Genomic DNA, 16,390 nt, shown 5'->3' with positions numbered 1-16,390 from the left:
CTCTTCTCTGCTCTCCATCGGCCAGTTCTGTTCTGTGTTCACATCTGGCATGTTTCTGGGGAACAGAGACGCAGCGCACTGCTGATTTTTTTTTTTTTTTTTTTAAATATTTTTTTTAACACCTTTTCACCGCAAACCTGTGCGCAAACTGGTACCTGTGTATCCTTGGCTTGGTTTTTGTGTTAATTATTAAGTTTCCTTGCCATGGCTAAACTGTCGCTTTTAATTCTATACTTTTTTCAAGGATCGCTTCCCTTCATCTTTGGGCAGCAGCGCACAGTTGGCCCCTGGCGGCACCGAATCCAGTGGCAGAACAATGGACAGGTTTATAGTCTAATGAGCACTGGGTCAGAGTACCACAGTCCGGCTCGGTCCAGAACATCTGAAAGATTTTATGTATCCAACAGAAGAGATGTCAGAACTAGTCAGACGCCTGCGCACAGGAGGGCGCTGATCGGAACCGGTCCATCAGACTTCAGACATCCCAGGAGAAGTGATCACAGAACTGTTCCTGGATCTGACCCGAGACAGTATGCACCGGTGACTAATCACATGATGGGGACCAGACAGCAGCAGTCCGTGCGTACTCGTGGACCACTCGGCTCTCCGGTTGCGCACCAGTTAAATGATGATCACACGACCAACAGCTCTTTAGCGGAGAGATTATCACATCCCTCTATCGGGAGAGGAGATGCTATCAGGTTGGATAATCCTGCATTGCTCACACCACAGGAAGAAACACTTCCCGGTGCGCAAAACCAACAATTACGCACGGTGCCTGAGACGATTCCTGACTCCAGACGTTTGACAATGACTGATCACTCCTTCTCAGCAAACCCTTCTACTCTTGAAACATTTCCTGCGCCCAGTGAAGATGTGTTTAGTGAAGCCAGGGCTACAGGAGAGGGCATGGTTAACGACGAACCACGAAATCCATTTCAAAACCACCCAAATTCACTATTTTACAGCGGTTATCCCAGCAGAGGGAGGTCTGTGGTCCGTGCGCGGAGGCCGCCCAGCACAGGCTACGGAACCATGTATTTCCAAAACGGTAAGAACGCACGTGTCCTATATCTCCTGATTATTGATTCCACACGTATTTTAAATTATATGCACTCTTGAGCTTATTAGTGATGATTAATTCATTCTCAATATTTACGCCGGTCTCCAAATAGATTCGGGTTTTGGACCAAAGTGTCTTGCAGCAGAATTTTCTTCACGATTTGATATAGTGCAGCGATTCTCAACTGGTGGGTCTGGACGCAAAAGTTGGTTGCGGACCGTACTGGGTGGGTTGTGGACAGCCGGTTTAAAAATAAATAAATAAATACTTAATGTTTCTCATGTTGGACTTGTTTTTTTATTTTGAAAGAAACTTTTCTTTTTGACAGGCATGCTGTGAAATGCATGTTGCACATGAAAACATATAGATTTGTGTTTTAAAAAAGATTATACTGTATATGTGTTTTCAACAGATATTTTTGAAAAAATAAAATTTGGTTGGTTAAATTGTAAAAAAAAAAAAAAAAAAAAAAAAAAAAAAAGTTTGTCCGATTTAAAGCCGCATGAGAGACTTCTGCTGGAAGCCATGGGACTGTCCCTATTCTCAAATTGTGAATGCATTGACTTGTGACGAGCAGCCAATAGTTAACAGTAAAACAGCTCATGGGATCACCCTGTTGGTATAAAGATTTCTGATTGGCTGAATTGGCTGAAGTTCAGTGTCGTGCTCCTGTATTTCTAAAGCTCATTTACAGGGCCAGGAGAAGGGGCAAAGTTTACAGTATACAATACAATGTAATAAGATGATTATGGATTTTTGACCAAAAAAAAAAAAAACGTACAGACTGCAGCTTTAATGACCATGGCAAAATGTGGGTACCAGGGTTAGACCAGTTGAGAACCCCTGATATAGTGACAATGTTAACAATTTTCAAATTCGGTTTTGAATTAAAGCTCTTGATCTATAAAATCAAAATAGATGTGTGTGTGCGTGTGTGGAGCGAATAACTCCCCGACGCGGTACGAGTTCAACCTGAAACTTAGTCAACGAGTTCCAAATACCCCGAGTGTGTGCACCTGTTATTTTGGAGTAATTTGGTGTAGCAAAACGTTCAAAACGTTAATTTTAAGATTACGGCCCTCACAATTATGAGCACGCTAGTTACGGTTTCGGGCTCATGACGTCACAGTGTCGCAGTTATTTGGGTTAAAAAAAAAGTCAACATTAAAAACGTTTTTGTACTGATAAAAAAAGTTATTTAAGTTAATATTTAATGGTTATTTAAAATTATTCGCGTGATCCCAAACTTCCTTTAAGATTCTTCTTCGTCTAAAAAAAAAAAAAAAAAAAAAAAAAAAAAAGTGCACTTCCTTTTCCGTCTCCATCTCTGTGCCTGCCTAGCTGTTGTCGTGTCTCAAAAACGGGAGCTCTCTGCATAAGTTATTTGAAGCTGTCAGCCACTGGTGAGTCTTTTGCAGACACGTTTTCCACTGTTTAAACCTTATAACTGTCCGTGTAGTTGCTCACTAACACGCTGTTTCACTGGAGTCGGTATTGAGCTCAACCCGTTCAACACTCCATCTGGAAAACTGCAGATTCTCTGTGGTGCCACGCATGGAAGCTAAGCTCTGACCACTCGGTTCGAAGGTAAACAATGATTTTTGTTTTTGAAAAAACGACAGCCGAATTGTAGATAATACTTTGATTTACTTACTCACTCATGTAGTTTGGAGCTTTACATTTTGTTTTGCGCAGTTTTGTTGTTTTTCTGATTGGCGCTACAATGTCTATGGAGTTTGGTTATCAGTGTCTCTAACATTTCACGGGAACACACTCACGGTATTTATTTATAATAATAATATACTAAATGAGTAAAATAAAACAAAACAAAATAATATTTATACAAAAAGGACACAAAATTACTCCAGAACCACACTTCAATGGCAACCAAAAATAATTATACAAAAAATACACAAAAAGACAACCGAAAGAAAAAAAAATACACCTAATGATGACTTCCAAAAAACATACATTACAGAAAAATACAACAAAAATATGAAAATGGCTCATAATACACAAAACTAAATATTTACACAAAATGACTCCAGAATCACACTACAATGGCACCGAAAACAATAATTATTAGGGATGTAACGATTAATCGTAAGGCAGTTAAAAATCGATTCATAGGTATCACGGTTGATATTGATTTTCTGAAAATTGAATCGCAGTACTTTTTTTATCCACAAGTGTAGGCGGCGGGCGGAGTCTGCTAATACTTTCTTTCTGGCCGCCTTCTACTCTTAAATATGTTAATAAATGATTCATTGCCCCTTTAGCACCGAAAGAATATCTGTAATATTATTTGAATATCTGTAAAAGTCACGTTTTTCTATTAGCTCTGTCTGCTAGCATAGCTTCTCTTCTTCACTGCAAGAATTTCTGCATGCCAACCGACCACTGTGTTACCAGCGCCCTCTGCTGGTCCAAACAAATATGACGTAAATCAGTGTAATCACGGGTTTTTGTTTGTCCAATTGTTAACGCACAAAATACATTTTCAGTTGCACTTTTAAAAAGAAAAAGAACTATTATGCAGTTTTGCATTGTCTATTATAGAACCAGAATTTAAATTAATAGGCTTCATTTTCATTTCTATTATTCCTTTATTTATTTCATTTAAGATTTATTTTTAGTTAAATTGCATTGTTTTGAATAGTTTATCAAGGGATTCTTTTGACAATGAAATATAAAAGGAAAATAATACAGTATTTTCTAGTTTTTTTCCCAAAAAAAAAATTTGTCTACAGTCCCATTTTGTAAAATAAATCGTGAGAGAATCGTATCGTGAACCCAGTATCGTGAATCGAATCGTATCGGGAGTTGAGTGAATCGTTACATCCCTAATAATTATACCAAAAAAAAATGCACAAAAACACAACAGAAAGATACACAAATACACATAATGACTCCAAAAAACATACATTACAGAAAAATACACCAAACAAAAAATATGAAACTGAGTAAAAAGAAAAAAAAGCAACAAACACATTCATCATGCACATGTCCCATGGAATTAAACCAGGAAAATTGCACCTACATTTTGCACCGGCAAATATACCCCTTGATAACACTACAGAGTATGTACACCTCTCTTACATCCAACCTTTAAACACATACTCATTTGGCCATAATTGACAACTCTACTTATGCTCCCACATAAGTGCATACTTCTGACGGGCACTGTACTAGTAAATAAAAAAATACTTCAAAATAACGAAAAACAAAGCATGTTTTCTCGATAAAACAAAAACCTTATGAAAAGCAATCTAAACATAACATAGTGCAGTTAATAAAACTGTTTTGCTTTCATCAGACCTGAAAAAGGATACTTTTTGAACTGGACTTTGAACACTCAATACCGCATTATTGTTTCTGTCTATATCAGAATCAGAATCAGAAATGTTTTATTTGCCATGTACAGTTTTGAGGACAGTTCAGTGGGTGACTTGGGGTGTGTTCATGTGGATGGTGGCAGAGGGAAAGAAGCTGTTTTTGTGTCTGGAGGTTCTGGTCCTGATGGACCGAAACCTCCTACCAGAAGGGAGAGATTGAAACAGTTTATGACCGGGGTGGGAGGGGTCGGCCACAATCTTTCCTGCACGCCTCAAAATCCTGGAGGCGTACAGGTCCTGGAGGGAGGGCAGATTGCAGCCGATGACCTTCTCTGCAGAGTGGATGATACGCTGCAGTCTGGCCTTGTCCTTGGCCGTAGCTGCAGCGTACCAGATGGTGATGGAGGAGCAGAGGATGGACTGGATGATGGAGCTGTAGAAGTTCACCATCATCTTTGTTGGCAGACTGAACTTCTTCAGCTGCCGCAGAAAGTACATCCTCTGCTGAGCTTTTTTGATAAGGGAGCTGATGTTCAGCTCCCACTTCAGGTCCTGAGTGATGATGGTCCCCAGGAAGCAGAAGTACTCTACAGAGCTCACTGTAGAGTCTCCCAGGGTGAGGGGGGTGAGGGGGGCTGGGTTCTTCCTGAAGTCTGCTATCATCTCCACTGAATTTAAAGCATTGAGCTCCAGGTTGTTCTGGCTGCACCAGGACACCAGCCGGTCTGTCTCCCACCTGTAGTCGGACTCGTCTCCATCAGCGATGAGACCGATGATGGTCGTGTCGTCTGCAAACTTCAGGAGTTTGACCGACTGGTGAGAGGAGGTGCAGCTGTTGGTGTACAGGGAGAAGAGCAGAGGAGAAAGAACACAGCCCTGAGGAGATCCAGTGCTGATGGTCCGGGGAGCAGAGATGGTTTTTCCCAGCTTCACGTGCTGCTTCCTGTCAGACAGGAAGTCTGTGATCCACCTGCAGGTGGAGTCTGGCACGTTCAGCTGGGAAAGCTTGTCCTGAAGGAGAGCTGGGATTATTGTATTAAAAGCAGAGCTGAAGTCCACAAACAGGATCCTGGCGTAGGAGCCTGGGGAGTCCAGGTGCTGGAGGATGAAGTGGAGAGCCAGGTTTACAGCATCGTCTACTGACCTGTTGGATCTATAGGCAAACTGCAGGGGGTCCAGGTGGGGGTCGGTGATGTCCTTGATGTGGGAGAGCATGAGGCGTTCAAAGGACTTCATGACCACAGATGTCAGAGCGATGGGTCTGTAGTCATTAAGTCCTGTGATCCTCAGCTTTTTAGGGACAGGAACGATGGTGGAGGCCTTAAAACAGGCTGGTACGGTGCATGTCTCCAGTGAGGTGTTAAAAATGTCTGTGAACACTGGAGACAGCTGATCAGCACAGTGCTTCAAGGTAGAGGGAGAGACAGAGTCCGGTCCACAAGCCTTACGGGGGTTTTGTCTCCTGAAAAGTCTATTCACATCTCTCTCTTTGATGGAGAAAGGTGTCTCTGTAGGAGGGGGGGAGGAGGGGGGGAAGATAGGGGAGAGAGCCTCTGTAGGCAGCTGGGGTGAAACTGTAGCTTTGATGTGGGGGGTGAAGGTGTTGGAGTGAGGCTGGTCAGAGGTGTGAGGGGGGTTGGAGTCAGGTCTGTCCCATTGTCTGTCAAATCTACAATAGAAGCTATTCAGACTGTTGGCCAGGCAGAGGTCATTAGCAGCAGCAGGGGCTCTGGGCTTGTAGTTTGTAATTTGCCTGAGCCCTCTCCAGACAGAAGCTGAGTCATTTGCAGAGAACTGATATTGTAGCTTCTCTGAGTACAAACGTTTGGCTTTTCTCACCTCCTTTTCAAACGTGTACTTCGACTCTCTGTACCTGGCTCTGTCTCCACTCCTGAAAGCGACCTCTTTGTCTGCCCTCAGCCCTCTGAGCTTAGCTGTGAACCAGGGTTTGTCATTGTTATAACTCACCCTGGTCTTTGATGGAATGCAGCTGTCCTCACAGAAGCTGATGTAGGACGTCACAGCGTCTGTAAACTCATCCAGAGAACTGTTCGCAGACCTGAAAACATCCCAGTCAGTCCAGTCCAAACACTCCTGGAGTTTCTCCACTGCTTCACTGGTCCATTGTTTAGATTCCTTCACCACAGGTTTACAGAGCTTCAGCCTCTGTCTGTATGAAGGAATCAGATGGACCATCAAATGGTCCGATTGGCCCAGTGCAGCACAGGAAACGGCGTGATAAGCACTGCTTAGTGTGGTGTAACAGTGATCCAGTGTCTTCTCCTCTCTGGTCGGACATTTAATTAATTGTCTATATTTGGGGAGCTGGTGTGAGAGGTCCCCTTTATTAAAGTCACCAAGCACAATGATAAAAGAGTCCGGGTAGGTCCGCTCCATGCACAGGATCTGGTCGGCGAGTGTGCGCTGTGCCTCGCGCACATCAGCTGATGGTGGGATGTACACGCCAACCAGGATGAATGAAGCGAACTCACGGGGAGAATAGAAGGGTTTGCTATTGATAATAAAGGATTCCAGGTGAGGAGAGCAGTGCTGGAGGATCACTGTCACGTCGTTACACCAGTTACTGTTCACATAAAAGCAGATTCCTCCACCTTTCTTCTTCCCGGTGAGCTCCGCGTCTCGGTCCGCTCTGTGAAGTTGGAAGCCGGCCAGCTGCAGCGCAGAGTCCGGTACCGCTCCACACAGCCACGTTTCCGTGAAGCACAGAACAGAAGATGAGGAGAAGTCTCTGTTTCTACCTAACAGCAGCTGGAGTTCGTCCACTTTGTTACACAGTGAGCGCACGTTATATAAACCCAATGACAAATTTAGAAAAAATAGAGGTAGTTATTGACGCATTGAGAGAAGACGGTTAAGTTGGTTTAATAACATCTGTTTAAGATTCTTCTTTGTCTCCTTTGCATTAGTACCATGTGTTTACAACTGGAAAGATACAACGGGGTCGACAAAATGAAACATGAACCAATGTGTAAAATACATAAGGCTTTGCTAGTTTGTAATCTGACTTGCAGTGGGCAGCATGTTCCTTGGTTGAGTGCTACTTCACACTGAATTAAATGATTTTAAAAGGACGCATTAACACTCCATGAAGATGAGAAAATTAATGTCTCAGTCTCCACTTCAGATGATCTTTAAGTCACTACTCGTAATTTTTTTGAATGCACGTTAATTCCCCAATTCAGGGACGCTCAAAATTAGCCAGTTGTGGAGAAGGCGTAGGAATATGGACAAAGGAGTGATTACAATAATGTAGTTCATGTGAATGAGATGAAATACATGCATGTTGGTCACTGACTGTTAGGACCATTTTAAAACCTGTTGCAAATGGTGGAGCAGGTCAGTTATTGTTGGCAGAGAGCTGAGATAAATGTGTGATAATCAGAGCCAGAATCGCATGGTGCAGCATTAGCACTATTTCTTCCAGTGTGATTCAATATTTGAAGACTGACGTGACAACTGTTTCTGGTTCCTGGTATTTTTCTGTTTATGTCCAATATTATCTCAAGGACCTCAGTTGATTTATCAAGTTACGTAACATTTAGTCACATGTTTTTGCATTGCTAATCGTACTTTTGTAGTTTCTTTTCTGTTTTTTTAAGCATTAAAAAACATAGGTGGAGTTTGGTATTTGTGTCGAAAAGGCAAAAATAAATAAAAAATAGAATTAAATATATAGACCGTCTCGAGATGTGTGTGTGGAACATATACAACAATGCAAAAAATATTAGTAACATAATTGATAGGGATGTAACGATTAATCGTAAGGCAGTTAAAAATCAATTCATAGGTATCAGGGTTCACATCAATGCTCTGTAAATTGAATCGCAGTACTTTTTTAAACAGCAGAGCTATATATTTATCTTTTCTCTTGTCCAGAAGTGTAAGCAGCGACCGGAATCTGCTACAACTCTCTTTTTGGCTGTCTTCTACTCTTAAACATGTTCATGAATGATTCCTTACCCCTTTAGCACCGAAAGAATATCTGTAATATTACGTGAATATCTGTAAAAGTCACGTTTTTCTATTAGCTCTGTCTGCTAGCGCATAGCATCTCTTCATCACTGCACTTAGCTGCATGCCAACCGACCACTGGGTTACCAGCTCCCTCTGCTGGTCCAAACTAATATCTGAGGTAAAAACAGTGCAATGACTGGTTTTTTTTTTTAAAGTTGAATTGTTAAGGCACAAAATACATTTTCAGTTGCACATTTAAAAAGAAAAAGAACTATTATGCAGTTTTGCATTGTTTACTATAGAACCAGAATTTAAATTAATAGGCTTCTTCTTCATTTGTATTATTCCTTTATTTATTTCATTCAAGATTTTGAGTTAAATTCTATTGTTTTGAATAGTTTATCAATGGATTCTTTTGACAATGAAAAATAAAAGGAAAATAGTACAGTATTTTCTAGTTTTTTTTCCCAAAAAAATAAAGGAATATTTTTCAGTCATCATTTGTCTACAGTCTCATTTTGTAAAATAAATCGTGAGAGAATCGTATCGTGAATCGAATCGTGTCGGGAGTTGAGTGAATCGTTACATCCCTAATAATTGATAATGTTAACTACAAAAATGTGCATCAGTGCTTCATTTAATGTTGTAAATTCATGATAAAATCAGGTCAAGCAGTACCACATGTGAACTGCTAGGTGCAGCGTTGCTTCACCATTTAAATTGTGAAGAAGAGTTGCGCAACAGAGAAAAAAAACAACCTAAAGTCGCAAAAGTTTGGGACCATTTCACTGAAAACTTATACTACAAACCTGAGGTAGAGCTAACATATGTGACATGAACCTAACAGTAATATGTTAGAATCAAAGCAGCGGGAAAGCTATTTAATATTGCTACCTCTGCAAAAAAAAAAAACCCTTCCCCCCAAACTTCACGTATGGTAAAAAGTAACTTTGAGGGCCAAATTTGACCCTTTGGTACACTAGTTTTAACCCCCATACCACAGTTTCAAAGTAAAGGTTCACTTGGTCATTATGCAACAGTAAAGTGATAAAATACATGTTTGCGAGCTATGTAATTCAGTTTTTTTGACAAACATTGTAATTATTTGGTTTTTGAATCTTAGATTATCACTAATGCCAGCATTCACAAGAAGACCCACGTCATTCTGGAAGGTGTTACATTTACTGGACTACTGGAAAAACTGTCTATATAAACCTGAATTGTCTCTATTAATATCCTGCTTCACGTCTCTCCTACAGGCCTGCCAGATCTGGTGCCAGACCCTTATGCCATCCAAGCAGGTGCTTACATCCAGCGCATGCAGATGTACTCACTGCGCTGTGCGGCAGAGGAAAATTGTCTGTCCAGGTATTCTGCATATGGCACAAGAGAGTCTCATGATATCATGTGGAAATACATTCCAATACATACACTGTTGATGACTTTTAGGATAAACTGTTGAATTTATGAAGTTATGAAACCTAATATTGTTATGGAGATGGATGTCTCCAACAGCAGAGCAAGAAGCAAATATCTTTGAAAAGTTCTCATAAAAGCAGTGGAACAAAAGTTTTTGCACTTTGTTGATGTCATAAAAGAAAACGATGAGCCAGGATGAGATTAGCCAGCAGCATTTTTCCATTACTGCTCACATTTGATTGTAATCTCCTTCATCCACCAAAAGGTCAGCTTACACTCCTGCCATACGAGACATTGACTTCAGGGTCCTTCTGCGATTTCCTCAGAAAGTGAAGAACCAAGGCACCGCTGACTTCCTACCTGTGAAGCCCAGACACCAGTGGGAGTGGCACAGCTGTCACCAGTAAGTGAAATGTTGGAGGCACATGCCAGATCTGATATGAATTAACCCTTTGTTGAATGAGAGACAGCCTTTAAACCAACCTTTTTTGGATTGTGACCCCATTTTGATAGCAAGACTTTCTGGCAACCCCATAGACATTTTTTAGAGCTATTTTTTGATCATGTTTGCTATACTGTATTGCAGGGATGAGCAACTCTATCACGGGGGGGGGGGCACAAAACTGTGATTGTTTCTAACCTGAGGGCCACATTATCAACATCATGTCAGTATTTAGAAAAATGACCAATCTGAGCATTAATACAGGGGGAAAGGGTTTTGTCTCTTTTTTATCTTTGTGGTTTTGTCAGTTTTTCCTCATTATTTGTGGTTCTTCTTATTTTTTGTGCTCTCGTATTTGTGTGTATTTTTCTGTAATTTTTTTGCATTTTTGTTATCTATTTGTGTATTTTTGGAGTGACTTTCTGAATTTTTGATGTTGTGTACTGTATTTTCCTGTCAGTTTGTGCAATTTTTTTGACAGTATGTGTGTGTTTAAGCTAATCTGTAATGTGTTGATGTTCCTCTGTGTTTTTGTAGTCATTTTGTTTGTTTAAGTGGTTGCTGTTTTGTCTTTGTTGTTGTCATTTTGTGTTTTATGAGTCATTTTGTGTATTTTTGGAATATTTTGTGTTTCTGTGTTCATTGTGCATTTTGCTGTCGATTTGTGGGTTTTTGGAGTTATTTTGTGTATTAGGCTGGGCTTTTTATTCCTTTCAACTTCTTAAATTACCTTTCTTGAGGATTTGCTTTGGGGGCCTCAAAAAATTAGAGTGAGGGCCACATGTTGCCCCCGGACTGCCAGTTGCCTATGTCTAGTGTATTGGGTCAATGACATGACACCTAAATATGCTGTCCAACTCAATTTCTTTTAGTTAAAAAAAGGTTTAAATGCTTAAAAAGTTGCTCGCTTAGATTTACTTTTTTAAATGTTACTTACTGAATTACTTCTGTAATTTATTCTGTTATTCAAAACGTCAAAATATCATTTGGTGCGACTGTTTGGCCATCACTGCTGTTTTGAAAAAATCTTTAAAAATTACTCTACGTCTATTAAAATTAATTTCGTGCTTTATTTTAGTGATATTCTTGTCCTGTATAAGATTTAAAAGTATTTCTATTTTCATTTATATCATAATATTCATGCAGACCTTGCCCAATGATGCCCATTTTTTGAAATATCATTCAGTGAAAATCCTTATACGTCAATGACCAAATACAGAGTAGCCAGGATTAGTGACAAGTTGTGCCAACTCAGAAAATTTTTTAACTGCATTTTATCATTATTATTATTACATAGATTTATATTTGACAAAGTGAAAGTATAGAATACAGTTGTTTAAGAATGTTTTGTTTTAATTTGAAAAATAACTAATAAAATTAAAAAATGTATTTCTAATCAATAATTGTTTCTTTTATATATATATCAATTACTAGACATTTCTGGTGACCTCATTTAAAATCTAGGCAACTCCAAAGTTGAAAAATACTGTCTTAAACCATGGGATGACACTGAAATCAATTGAATTTTCAAAATCTTTATTCATTTTTAATACATAGATAAAATCTGATTGTTACTAAAACAAAACATGTGAACAATGGAACCAATGGAATAAAACCAAATGGCACCTGTTCTCCACTGTTTAAACCCTCAGGCACTACCACAGCATGGATGCCTTCAGTAACTACGATCTCCTGGATGTGGTCACGGGGCAGAAGGTAGCCGAGGGGCACAAGGCCAGTTTTTGCCTGGAAGACACAGGTTGTGAGCCTGCATTCAGGCGCCGCTACGCCTGCACATCTCATACACAGGTAAGGAAATCAACGCAAAAGAAATATCACACAGAAAGTGAGAAATACAGATAACTATTCAGGAACAGAAAAAGAAAAAGAATGACATAATGTCAGGTAAACTGGTTACTTATGAAAAATAAATATTGAATGTATATTAGTTGGAAAGTAATTATCGGGAATTATTATGACCTTTTTTGCCATTGAATTAAACTTACAGCCCACAAATCCACAATCATTCATTTATTTTATTTTTTTACTGGTTCTGTGCTGCATACAGTTCTCCCTACATCATCATGTGATCTATTCCTCACATAATCCAAACATGCAACAAATCATAAGCAAACATTCAGCTCTCATTCTTCTTATTATGAGATTGATGAAGTAATTATTTTTGTGTTCACGGCAGTCTCAAAACTGAGCATAACTACAGAATTCTTCTTACAGAGACACAAAAACAGCCACACTGACCAAATATATCAGCTGATCAGCTTGGTTTGTGTATGTTCTGTTTTTGTAGCTCCTGGTTTGAAACGTATTTATTTAAAAACTAGTATACAGTACATTTATACTGTTAAATGGTTATATATGCACTACAACATGCTGCTGACAGCCCTTCGTCTTTAAGCGAATACACATCCTGATCCTATAACACAACACAAATATGAACTTGTGTTGAGTTCATATCTGTTTTGCAACAGCTTCAGCATTGACATAAGGTTGTAACAACAATTATTCTGTTTTTACGTAAAAGACATGTAAAGAATTAAAATTACCTTTTTCTCGGCCCACAACATTTACCAACACGAAAAACACAAAAATGTAGAATATACAGAAACTTTAAAGACAAGTATTTACATGCTATATAAATGGTAAAAAAAGGTTCATTTGAAAGCTGCACCTTATTTGCTTTGAAAAGTGTATTTTCCGACACTTTTGAGACGTGGCAAGCAGCAATCGTACAACAACCTGGAGATTATTTTGGTGAATTAAAGGGGACATATCATGCTAAATCCACTTTTTTAGCCCTTAAATGCATTTTGTTGTATATTTAGAGTGCTTAGAAGTACATAAAAAATCTAATTAGTCTCTTCAGGTGCTATCTTTATATTCTGTTTTGGTCATATTTTTCAATCTGTTTCGATTTTTCTATTCTCTATTACGTTTTTTGAACTATTACATCACAGTATTTGCAGCGGAACTGCCAAATTAGGACATCGACGCCAGGCCCAACACTTTGAGCAATCCGCCATTTTTATTTCTCGCTGCGATTTTGTCGTCCAAGCTCAAGGATGCCGAAGTTACGAGAGGAGAAATCAAAATGTTCGGTTGTTGGATGTAGTAACCCATACGCTTCATTACACCGTCTCTCCAACCTTTTCGAAGTGCCTGGTTGAGTTTTATTTTTTATGGAAATGTACCCACATCTGTGGGTAAGGTCATTTTTGTGTGCTCGAAACACTTCAAGGATGACTGCTTCAGCAACCTCCGCCAGTATAAAGAAGGATTTACCGAAAGACTTCGTCTGATTGAGGGTTCAATTCCTTCTATCTTTGGAGACGACGAACAGAGCACTTCGGTAAGCTGTAAATAACGCTAAAAAGTGTGATGATAAGACGTCCCTGTCATTGTTTTGTTAGCATTAGCAGTTGCTTAGCAGTTGCACCGTCTTCAGACTTCATATGTTAGCGCTGTGTGTTCGTTTTAGATCCTTGATGATATGGCCTACGTGATTTAATTGAAGTCTAAAGTTTTCATTAGTCATTTCATTTTGCCGTTTTTGTTTCCGAAAAGACTGTAATAAAATGCATTTCGTGACGTTAGCTTGGTGCTAGCGTTAGCTCGGTGCTTGTGTTAGCTCACTTGTTAGGGTTCTGCAGGTTCATCTTCTTCATTTTCATCTCGCTCCGCCGGGTCAGACTCTGGCTCGAGCATGTAAGGCTGGATGGACAAGTCTTCGTTTGTTGACATTACGTAAATAACGTGTGAATAAAAAGTTTATGCGCCGCTACATAGCCGTATCTCTTCTATCAAACTACAAAAATGGCCGAGCAGGGTGGAGTTGAACCGAGTGTCACCTGAGGAGGGGGCGGGGTATGAAGTGTCTCATTTGCATTTAAAGAGACTGCACCAAAACGAGTTGCTCTCAGAAGCACATCAGAAAAGGGGTAGAAAAGGGGCCTGTGGAGCTATAATAATGAGGAATTCAGACCCAAGCATTGCAGTTCCGCTTTATATAGACCACAACTGTATGATTTATATGTAAAAAGGAAGGATTTAAAACCATGATATGTCCCCTTTAAGACTTTTGCTGTTTTGCAAGTCTGGAAGCTGATGACTGCGATCATCAACACATTGCTCTGACATTGTGACTTTTGTCTTTCTAAAGCTAATGATAGTGTTTTTCCCGGTTGTCAGGGGCTGAGCCCAGGTTGCCACGACGTATATGCCGCCAACATCGACTGTCAGTGGATCGACATCACAGATGTGCCTCCAGGAAACTACATCTTAAAGGTACACCCACTTTTTTTCTTCCACACGTGCATGTTATCTTTAATTCTTATGAAATAAACCTGAATAATTTTTTTCAGGTCACGGTCAACCCCAATTTCTTTGTCTTGGAGTCGGACTTTACCAACAACATAGTGAGATGTGATATCACATACACAGGAATTTATGTTCAGACACGCAACTGCCGAGTAGCAAGGTAATGTCAGACAGTCTCTGTGAAACATGGCATGTGATTCAATTTTCCTTCAGACACTGGAACACACTGTAGGCCTTGAACTTCTTTAAAGAAACAAAGACATTTTTCATATGGTTAGTGTTCCAATATTGTTCTTACTCTGTTGAGTTATGTATAAATTTGAAAGTTCAGCATTATGTTGGATTATGGAGTATTTCTATTTTGACAGCTATGTGAAATCAAGTCCAATACAAAGAAATAAAATAGCAAGACATAAATTGCAAATGGCCACATCATGTCTACACCCTTGTACATGTTTCTAGGCCTTATGCATGTATCTCTTTATGTTTATTTGCAGGAGTTGAAAGTTTCCTTTTCTACCGCAGACCTTCTTTTTTTCTATTACTTGACGGCGACACCGAAAGATGACCGACAGGTTGTAACGTTTGCTTTACAGAGTGAGAGCTACAGTTCACATTAAGTTACCTATGCTGCACTTTTTACAAATACATGTCATTTTGTTAATAAATCCTCTAATGTAAGTTACTTTATCAGAGATTCCTCCAGATGTGCCACCATTTAACCTCAGATGATGTTTAATGCTTTGTTTGCTTTAACGGTTTTTATTCCAGTGCTTTTTTTTTGGTCTTTTATTGCTGGTTAAATGCTTGAAATGTAAGTTTTGTCTTTGTTCTTTTTCTTCTTTTTTTACCTTGTGTTGTTATGTTAACTGGCCTGGTAAGGATTGTTGGTAAATCTTCTGAAAACAGTCGAAATAAAAATCACTTTTGGAATTTCCTTTCTTCAATGTCAGGTTTAGTATAAATTTTTCACCACAACTTTGTTTTTAATGATTTTATATACTAAAAAAAGACATAAGTGCAGCTAAAAGAGAGAAATCTGTTTTGAAGTACTAAAACTGTTGTCATAATGGTGAATTGGCCCTCGTCCGCTTCTGTAGATTTGACTTTAAAGTCGAAGGTTTGCTAATTAAGTCAGATCTACGGAAGCGGACGAGACCCAATTCACCATATGACAACAACAGTCTCCATCAAATCTGGCCCTAATCTGTTTCCGTATAGAGACAGATTTCAGATTTCTCTTTAATTCTCGACATTTCAACTTTATTCTCGACATTTTGACTTCATTCTTGATTTGCCCAAAACTACTTTCTCCATCAAAATTGGCTTTAATCTGCTTCCGTATAAATGAGATGTTCAATGGAAACCAAATTACATTCTTGTTAATCAGTGTGACAATTGATCAAGTTCATGTATGTTTCTTTAATTTGTAAATGCACTGTTAGGATTTAAAAGACAAAAAATGAACAATGACCCTCCCTTGCCAGATAATTCTCAGCCCACCACAGGATTCTTTCAGGGAGGGATGATATTCAAACATGACAGCAGGCAGAGGCTGCAGACATGTTTGCTGACAGATCTCTGTGAAGACACAAAACGCAGGAACTTGTACATCCCTGCCATATCTACTAAAACACAGGCAGAGCGCCATGAAAAGAGGCCTTCACTCTCTTTTCTGAGCGATGCATGTCTTTAAAAGGCTTGGCTTTGTATTTATCACTTTGTGATTTGATGTCTTCAGAGGAAGAATGTCTGCACGTGATGGACGTTTTATTAGCACTGTGTTACTATGATATTCGATAAGCCCAATTGGGTTTTTAA

The 16,390-nt window shown here is 39.3% G+C and overlaps 1 protein-coding gene across 3 annotated transcripts; it reads left to right on the top strand.

The window, feature by feature from the left end:
- Positions 1-204: 204 nt before the first annotated feature.
- LOC114479774 (protein-lysine 6-oxidase-like) lies at positions 205-15,334 on the top strand. 3 transcript variants are annotated; one of them, XM_028473625.1, is made up of 8 exons: positions 2,388-2,466; positions 2,552-2,650; positions 9,633-9,741; positions 10,058-10,195; positions 11,887-12,043; positions 14,441-14,536; positions 14,614-14,729; positions 15,067-15,334. In XM_028473625.1, exons 3-8 carry the CDS (start codon positions 9,692-9,694, stop codon positions 15,071-15,073), a joined length of 564 nt encoding a protein of 187 aa, XP_028329426.1. In that variant the 5' UTR covers positions 2,388-2,466; positions 2,552-2,650; positions 9,633-9,691; the 3' UTR covers positions 15,074-15,334. The 3 variants fall into 3 exon arrangements, with proteins under 3 accessions (XP_028329425.1, XP_028329427.1, XP_028329426.1); XM_028473624.1 differs by lacking the exons at positions 2,388-2,466; positions 2,552-2,650 and adding an exon at positions 205-1,051; XM_028473626.1 differs by lacking the exon at positions 2,552-2,650 and having other exon boundaries at positions 2,387-2,466.
- Positions 15,335-16,390: the final 1,056 nt, after the last annotated feature.

The sequence above is a fragment of the Gouania willdenowi genome, chromosome 17 (assembly GCF_900634775.1).
Source record: "Gouania willdenowi chromosome 17, fGouWil2.1, whole genome shotgun sequence".
NCBI lineage: Eukaryota > Metazoa > Chordata > Actinopteri > Blenniiformes > Gobiesocidae > Gouania > Gouania willdenowi.
The sequence above is the reverse complement of the archived record's forward strand: the minus strand, read 5'-3'. Positions and strand labels throughout refer to the sequence as shown.

Excerpts from the sequence above, each read along its gene's own strand:
- LOC114479774 (XM_028473624.1), top strand. The coding sequence starts at position 205 with ATGGCTAAACTGTCGCTTTTAATTCTATACTTTTTTCAAGGATCGCTT. Across the intron at positions 1,052-9,632 it reads AACCATGTATTTCCAAAACG|GCCTGCCAGATCTGGTGCCA; the intron begins GTAAGAACGCAC and ends TCTCTCCTACAG. Across the intron at positions 10,196-11,886 it reads GAGTGGCACAGCTGTCACCA|GCACTACCACAGCATGGATG; the intron begins GTAAGTGAAATG and ends TTAAACCCTCAG.